At 50.0% G+C, this 8,629-nt stretch overlaps 2 protein-coding genes across 2 annotated transcripts; one reads left to right on the top strand and one right to left on the bottom strand.

The window, feature by feature from the left end:
* Positions 1-2,154: 2,154 nt before the first annotated feature.
* FIBRA_09268 (uncharacterized protein) lies at positions 2,155-3,347 on the top strand (the record flags this gene model as incomplete). The annotated part of the gene is made up of 2 exons (XM_012321585.1): positions 2,155-2,836; positions 2,914-3,347. The coding sequence occupies 2 exons, from the start codon at positions 2,155-2,157 to the stop codon at positions 3,345-3,347; spliced, it is 1,116 nt and encodes a 371-aa protein (XP_012176975.1).
* Positions 3,348-7,298: 3,951 nt separating this feature from the next.
* On the bottom strand, positions 7,299-8,422 carry FIBRA_09267 (uncharacterized protein; the record flags this gene model as incomplete). Its single annotated transcript, XM_012321584.1, has 3 exons — positions 7,299-7,862; positions 7,918-8,282; positions 8,332-8,422. 3 exons carry the CDS (start codon positions 8,420-8,422, stop codon positions 7,299-7,301), a joined length of 1,020 nt encoding a protein of 339 aa, XP_012176974.1.
* Between the last annotated feature and the right edge of the window lie 207 nt (positions 8,423-8,629).

Raw genomic sequence — 8,629 nt, 5'->3', positions numbered from 1 at the left:
ATTGTACGTCCCTATCTCCAGATGATGGTGTTTTGTCTTCGAAGTCGAGCCCCCGGAATAAAGCCGCCACCGAAAGATCCCGATCGGATCGTCGTGAGATCGCGAGGCTTCGAAGATGTCGAAGGGCGGGCCTTGCTCGAGGGCGCTCTCGTGTCGAGATAGCGCAGTCATTACCGAAGTCGTAAACTTCGAAAGTTTCAAAGGTTGAGTCCGGCTCGAGGCGCGCCCATGCGCTACGCGGGCCTATCAGCGTGTATTAGTCCTAGTAACAATTAACCAGTTGAACTCCTGATCCTCAGTTGTTAGGTCCCTTAACACCCGCAAAGGGTTCCTCTCCAGCACCCTCAGAAGAGGTCCAAGACAGCGGACGTGACCTCACTGGGGGGTAGGGATTGAATTGGGTGCCACTCAGGCCACCCAACTCGGAGGTCTGGCAGCTCATAGGACAGGGTGTCCTATCTTCTGTGATGATTTGGGGAGCTCCAGTAGGGAGGGAAGTAGTGGGGATGTGAGACATAGGTGGGCACCTAAAAGAGATGGTGGTGGTTGGAGTTCAAGAAGCGGTGACAATGCCACAGTCACCATCATGTATGTGACATGCTTAGATAGGGATTGTCCTGACACCAATGTGCCATTTACGGTGCCTAGAGGTACATCTACTGGGGACACATCCTCTATCCGCTTCATCCAATACCTCCTCACTTTCCTGCGCGATCATCAGAGGGTTCCAGAATTCGGCATATTGTTTCCGATTTATGAAGGGCATATATCTCTACCTTCAAATGTCAACAGATATGCTCCTACAAGAACTTAAATTTTATCGCTGGCACTCCTTAGTTGCGACCAACGCCTCTATAGCCAAAAGGGTCAGAAATCCAGAGCCACATCAGGTTCAAGTGATCCCTTGCAAGAACGTAGATTTGATTGTGAGCAATACTCTGTCCTCAATAAGTACCTTCCTAGCGGGTTGGACTGGATTATAAGGCAAGATATGGCGCGGCGAGTAATGTTGCGATGATGTATGAATTTCTTCCACTTGAGAGTGTAGGAATAGTACGCTCAAAACGGCGAAAATGAGTTTGAAGCTGTGGGTCGTCAACCCTCTGTACTGCACTCACCGCCTCGACGACGAGACTGCTTGGTGATTGATTGAACCAAGAAGAGAGAGGGCGGTTGGTGCGAGGGTAGTGTTGAGGTTCTTGTCAAAATTGATTCTGGTACTTGGACAAGGTACGTATGTGCAATTCTTAGTACCGTCGCTCTGGTGATTCATTGACTCGGCTTCCTCTGCTCGTCCGGACATCTTGTTGTTCCCACGGTGTTGTCGTTCGCGGTAAGTGGCGTCCGATTAATCGGATCTGTAGATGAACCATATTGGTTCAAAGCTGTCATTGTACGCAAACGTCTTTTATCTGACACTCTGTGCACAAGCGGCAAGCCAGCAATGCACAATTTACTGTCTCCTCGAGATTCGGAAGCTCACGATGGTAGCGCTTTATCGACATACAAAACCCACACACCCTCCTTGCAACGCTTCAATAATCGCGAACAGCACACGGCAAATGCGTCTATTCCGGCTAAATCACGCAACTTCAAGAGAAGCTACACAATGGCACTAACTACGTCAATTTCTATCTCAAAGATGCTGAGAGAAATGGGAATTACTCCAGCTGAAGTAAGTTGGCTGGATTTTACCAGCATAATAAACTAAAGTCCTTGTCGTAGGAGTCAAATCATGATCTATCGGATACCGACACACTCAGACTCTCCCTGTCTACTTCGTCCCATGACTCCTCTTCTGTCTTGAGACAGACGAAGACAGAGCGTCCAACTTCTAGACGCCCTCGATTCAGAGCCTATATCTCGACTCTAGATCGCCAGAATATATGCGCGTACAAGAAGCGTCATCCTAGCGCAACTTGTGAAGCTATTGCTTGTCACTTTAGCATAAATAAGACATCGGTGTGGAGGACTTTGCAGAATATGAAGAGGTGGGGTAATCCAGATCTGATTGGATCTGACAGGCATTCCAGATCGACGTGCGTCATTATCCCAGCGTATGACAACTTCACTGGCTGACAAAAGTGAAGCAATTGGCAAGACTGGAGCTTTAAGTTTGTTGAAAGGCACATGCGAGATTGGTTGAGGCAATGCATGCAGAAGGATGAGCAAGTCGTTTTCACGGATTCGCTCATCATAACGCGGGCCAAAGAAATCTGGAGTCGTATCATTCACAACCCCCTTTACGTCTTTAAAGCTAGTTCAACTTGGGTTCGTAATTTCAAGAGGCGACATGGAATACGTGGAGGCAAGATTTGCAGGATGGGAGAAACTCAAATCAAGTTGCGGGCATTTGGACAACAGTTCACACCTTTCAATGGCTATCTACATGATGAATGGGATCAGGTAATAGAGGAGCTGCCGTCGAACCTCGAAGACGACACGCGTTGGAAAGACCCATCCTCTGCTCTTTACAGAGCAACTACTGGTCGACCTATTATTCCCGTCTTGGATATGGGTCGCCTCTACGTCCCAACCATGTCTGCAGACCAACCAATATACAGGCCGGTCGCCCTGCATCCCTCCTTAAATGCTCAAGACGATACAACAAGTCCATCATTGCAGACTCTGTCTTTTCCTTCGCGAAGCGAACCTTCGCCTACGGCCGAGGCGATAAAACGCCCTAAATTCTATATGACATCAACAACTGGCATCAAAGCGATCCCTATATACGAGGACACTGATTTTGCTCATATTACACCGCAACAGCGACGAAATGCTATACCCTTGTCCGAAGTCTGCGCACACAATAACAGCTATGGCAAAAAATCACATGGTACGTTAACTTTTCTATATAAAATTCTCCCTGCTTGCTCATTTATGCATGCACTATGCCTTGATGTCAACTATTAGAGAAGCCTATCATGTTTGACCCGGCACGTGGTTTTCTCAATCTCATTCCCTTGTCACCAACTTTGAGTTCGCGAAGTCCCTCTGAAGAACCTGCGGTATCTCCTACTCAGTTATCTTCGCCTGCCTTGCGTGAGACTTCTTCAGACTACCCTCATAGCCGAAATGCCTCCTCGCACACACATGCTGCAGATGATGAACTGCTCGCAATTCCATGTACAATTTTGCGCTCTCAAGTAGAAATTGCTTTGAACCCACGGAGGCGACTGTTGTCTTCGTCCGAGAAGGAGACCGCATGTCGCATCGATCTCTGGGAAGCTCGGGAAGCTCTGGACAAGCTGCTTGATACTCTCTCTAGAAATAACATTATTTCGGTTCGACAGCACCATGTCCTCTGCGCTTTGCGGCTAAAGCTGTCACATTGTTGCGCGACATGAATTGTCACGATTAGGCACGTTTAGCATCTACCGCTCGGAATCTAATATCGAATTCAAGTTTTGGCGGATGACATATGATTGTCCTGACACAGTTCGGTGCGCGGTACGGGATTTCAATTTTGCAAATAGCTCTTAGGATAATAGTTGGTGCGAATCGACCAGAATGGGTAAAATACACGGGTATGCTACATGGCCGACGCGGATCTTTGTCATATTAATTAGAGATTACAAAGAGGATAACTTCGTCAGGATTATATAGAAAATAAAAATATTCAGACTTGGCGTGGATGAGGTTTTAGTTGATCACAAGAATCTGTGCTCGGAAGACATTTCCGAAAACTTGAGTAAGTGAGCATAAGTGGAGCTTAGATATAGCTTCTTCCGCCGAAATAACTTTGAAGCGAGTTGTCGCCTCCGATTGTCCAGGTTCTGACATTGCGCACAACTACCAGAGACTATGAGGAGACCGTTAATTCACTCAATGATGAAACTTACTTCTAGCGATTCCAAATAACCATTAGCAACCTGAGTTGCCAGTTCGGTTCGAGTCACGACAGATTGTTCCTTTAAGACGTGCACAACTATGGCCCTTGAAGTTTCTGCAGGATAGCCTGGTATCTGTAGCGAGATTTTCAGAATAATTCTCATGACAGCGAGGAAATCACAAACATGAAGACTGATCAAAATGAACGGAGAGCCCCAGTTTCGTCTGATTGCTTGACTTCCTCGTTGAATTCGACAGTTGGAGATCCTGCCAAGCTGAGGGAGTAGGCTACGAAGTGGTACCGGGAAATCCAAATGATAATCATCCGTGCTCAGTTGAAAGCCAACGGAAGCTATCTTTTGATTATGCCTATTGATGAAAGGAGCCAACCTCTCAGGTATCAAGGGAAGCTGATCGTCTTCGAGAATGAAACAATCGCCTTTTCCCGCAGTTACCAAGCTTTTGAAATCAACATTGAGGGAAGGGGAACTAAGGCCAAGTTTTGAGTGGAGGATACGCATCACAGACGGTGAGTACTGAGGCACCCATTGCTCTTTTGCACGAATTTATATCAGGAGGGAATAGAAAAGCAACAGTAGACCCTATCCACGAACAAAGCGGGCCAGTCCAACAGTCCACAGCCAAAGCGATCGGAATCAAAGCGCGCAACCAACGGTGTGGTAGTGGGTAGGTGGTGGCAAGGCCTTCATGGAGGTCTGTGTGTACGCATCTCCAAAAGGGAATAAACAGAGTTGAAAAGATGACCGCATCGAAGCAACTCAGTCAGACAACCGCATTTCGACAAAGGTTTCGTTCGATAGCATCCTGGAGAGCATAGACATTTGCCTTTATTACAGGGCTTGTATTTTTTCTCGCAGAAGGGCCCAAGAACAGAACATATATGGTACAGATCGACAGATGCCTGGGGAATTTTGACGAGCACCCCAAGAAGCGAGCTGACGAAGTGGACCACAGCCGTGAGTCCGATATCGAGATCATTTTGGCCTAGTCTTTCCGCAGCAGGATGCTGGAAATAGATTCACCCCATCCTCGAATTCGCTTCAAGCACTAAACGAGCCACGTCTAGTGAGCGCCCGCCGTTTGAAGAAGCCATCTACCGCAGTTAATGTCGACGCGTTCGACGCGTTTTTCGAGCAACAGCAGATGCGAACAGACCATAATCTCTCCAAAGTATGGCATCCAACACACCCTTCCATGTTACCCGCGCCGCTACGACGCGTATGTTCGAGTTGTGCTGTCGCACCGTTCAGGCGAGCACAGCCACTTAGTGGGGGTACTCCAGAATTCCAGAAGCATCATGGGGCCAGATTAGATATCTAGATGGGTCCGCTTTGTTCCAAAAGCGTTGCAGGCCTTTTGTTTAGAGAGCCAAAGCGAGGACGTGGATGAGGAGAAGCAGCGTAGCAGCGTTGTGGCTGCGCCTGCGATCGCGATCGGAAAAGCGTGCGTCACATGACCCCAGTCTCCGACGGCCGCGTCTCTAGTCGAGCCAACCAGCACTATCACTTGGCATTAGCTTTGGAATTCAGAACCTCCATGCTCAGTACCACCGCAGATTTTCACCGCAGACATTCTTCTAGCAACGCGTTCGTGCCCGTGGGCAGACCGATGCTTCTTCAATCACCGTGGTTGATAGTATTAAGAATTATGGACACCCACCGGGCAAGTGCGCACTGTGGTGTGGCTTTCCGCACACAAAAGCTCGCTTAGAAACACGAAGCTATCAGGGAACAATGCTCGATGGTACCGTTAATCAGGCCTTCAGGGTCTGGCATTGATGGGCCCTCCGAATCGCCAGTGAGCCACCTCGCGCCCCGCAGCCACGATCAACGGAAGGGCCAGACTGGCGTGCGGGCACGGATTAGAGATTGTTCAGTTTTCCATTTGCCGTCCTCAGCAAAAGCTAATCATACGGCTATTTCTACTATTGTCTGCTTGATCCAATGTTGGCCATTCGGGCGCCTATGTGGCAGGATTGACCAGACGACTGTTGAGTCAGCGCGTCGTTCTCCGTATCTGTGATGACACTGTACTGAACGCGCCTACAGCTTGAGATACCCATGCCGCGATGACGCGTCCTGCGCTGTGCCCGATCAGCCCGTCTACGGTGCAAACACGGCTTGGTGACATCAGATCCGCGTTGTTCAAGGAGCTCTCCCCGCACGTCGCTCAAATTCTCAAATACCACACCCACTGAGATTCAACAGAGCCTTGGTGTGTACTAGGGTGCTGCAGGCTGCGAAGTGAGTGCTTCCAATTGCGCAACGTATTGTTCTCGAACCCCAGTGGCACTAATCCTGGTCGGGCAGGTTAAAGTACTTATAGATGAGAGATACGGCACGTTCTCTTCCACGAAGCTGCCGTCCGCCCGAGAGCATCAGGCACCGGACTCTGGAAAGCCAGGGAGACTCACGGATATCACATCTAACCACCACCCTGGTATAGATGCTCCGTGTGCCCTTCAAAGCTACCCGCGCTAAATCCTTTGGGTGAATTGCTCGTCTCTCGCGTCAGATGCCACTCTTTGGGCTGCCTGGTTAGTGACCACGACTAGGCTGCGCTGCATGCGCAATACAATCGAGGTGCCTCACTCGGCCCTACTTGTGCTGAGTAGTAGCAGAGAAGTTACGTCCAGTACGACTCCTTGAACTGAAGATCTATATTCGACTCCTCGATATTGGGTTCGGAAAAACATGCATAGCTATCATCGTGCGAGCTAAATGCGTGCCTTCCCCGAGGGCATCTTCAGGACACATTTGGCCTCTGAGAACACGAGAAGCATGGCCGACTGGCGAAATGGCATCGCGTCTGACTACGACTAAGAGGGTGGGACCACCACATTGTAATCAGGAGATTGCAGGTTCGACCCCTGCGTCGGTCATTTTGTGTTGTTTTGATTGTTTTGTTTCAGGTCTGAGATCAAGAGAAAAGATAAGAGAGGTTTCATAAAGCGCTCAAAACTTACGCAAGCGATTGGAAGTAGGCGCCCGATCGATACTGCGAGAATCTGCCCGACGGGGTGCGCTGACAGACACAGGCACATCGTACTATGCAAGAGCCAGTCCAGGGGTAATGTTCGGCGTCTAAGATGTAGAACAGGATCTGACTGTGGCATGAGACATATTCGAGTCGTAGCAACGCTCTCTTTTTGCGCTAGACGCAAACATATCGACTATTCACACCTCACCTGAAGTAATGAAACCAATAAATCAAGTATATGTATTACCTACAGCGATGATATGGCGTAGTGCATAACCTTAGGCATATTGTGGTCAAAGAAAGCGGAAAAAGATACACTATTGCAGTCGTTGGCAGTCATGCAAACCCTGTAAGTCAACCATGCAGTTGAAGGAATGGAACATGTCGCGCTACCGGTACATTGCACTCATCTACTCTACCTATTACACACAAGAAACGCTCCGAGAAGCTGGTCCGTCCTGGGTCCGTCAGCGCCGCGCGACACGCTTGCGCTCCCGCCCGCCCTCTTCTTCGATATCCATCGCGTCCATCGGCTGGCCCTGGTTCTGGTCAAATTGCGAGAGCCCGAGTGCAGGCCCGCGCGAGCTGCGTGTTCGCCGCTTGTTTGTCCCGGAAGACGGCCCGCCAGGCGCGGGAGGTAGTCCGTCAGGCGAGCTCGTCGTCATGGCTGAGTCGAGCAGCATAACATTGTGTCTGCGCTTCGAGCCGACCGTGGCGTCAACGACGCCCGAGGTCGGGGACTCGTCCGAGAAAGGAGAGGGCGCGGAAGCCGGTGGCGGGAGCACGGCAGTGCTGGGCGCTTCGAAGGGAAACGGAGCGCCCGGCGCGGGACCCAGGAGCGAAGTCTCCTTCGCGTTGGAAAGTGCGATCAGTCGGGATTTCGAAGTGCGCTGGTGAGAAAGAGGCGTCGAGTGAGACAACGGCAAAATGGGACGGTGGGGGGCGGTTGATAACGGCGAGGGAGAGGATGGGCCCGAATGAGAGGAAGTGAAAGAAAGTGGAGTTTCCGGTGTTGGAGGCGCTAGAGCGGGCTGAGGAATGACTGTTAAAGAAACGTACTACGTTCGTACAGCAAAAGGGACTTACATGGCTTCTAGACTTAGAAGATATTGTCGAGGGTATTGCCACATTCCTGGTGGCAAGGGTAGATGCCCCCGGCTTGGCAGAAAGTACAGGAACGACATTAGAGGTTGGCTTGGGACGCTCCTTCTCTTCATCCTCATCTTCTTCTTCCTCCCGCGACTTTATCGCTTCAAGGCGCGCCTCAATGTAGTCCATGATGCGGCCGATTGTCATGCCCTGGCCATTGGAGTCACTTGATTCTCCCGTAGAAACGCCTTGCTGGATCATTAACAGCAAATCTTGGCATGCCGCTGCGTATCCAGCGTTGTATGCACGCTTGGAAGTGCGTCGTGAAGAACGGTAAAGAGTAGTGAGGCTCAGGGCGGCAGCTAAGGTCGAGTCAAAACGATTCTATATCGTCGAGAAAGACAAACATACCCTTGAAGTTGTTAGTAAGCTCCTTCTCCGCATTGGCCAGGTTTGAAGGGGGGAGTGAGTTGACGAGGGTGTTGAGATTGAGGGACTCCATTACTTGCGAATCGTTAACGTTGTGAGAGAGACAAGGACACCGCTGCAGACGACGATTTCAGCTAGTTTGCTTAGTAATCAAGCGCTTTCACGTGATTCAAGCGTGTCGGTGCCGCTTTAGGGCCGCGATCTGATCCAACGGACCGCAACGTTGGTCTGACAAGGTTGTATCTTTCCGGGTCCAAAACATAGGCGAAGATTTACGAGC

This window comes from Fibroporia radiculosa (assembly GCF_000313525.1).
Source record: "Fibroporia radiculosa TFFH 294 genomic supercontigs, scaffold21358, whole genome shotgun sequence".
Taxonomy (NCBI): domain Eukaryota; kingdom Fungi; phylum Basidiomycota; class Agaricomycetes; order Polyporales; family Fibroporiaceae; genus Fibroporia; species Fibroporia radiculosa.
Note: the sequence above shows the minus strand (reverse complement) of the source record. Positions and strands in the feature narration are given on the sequence as shown.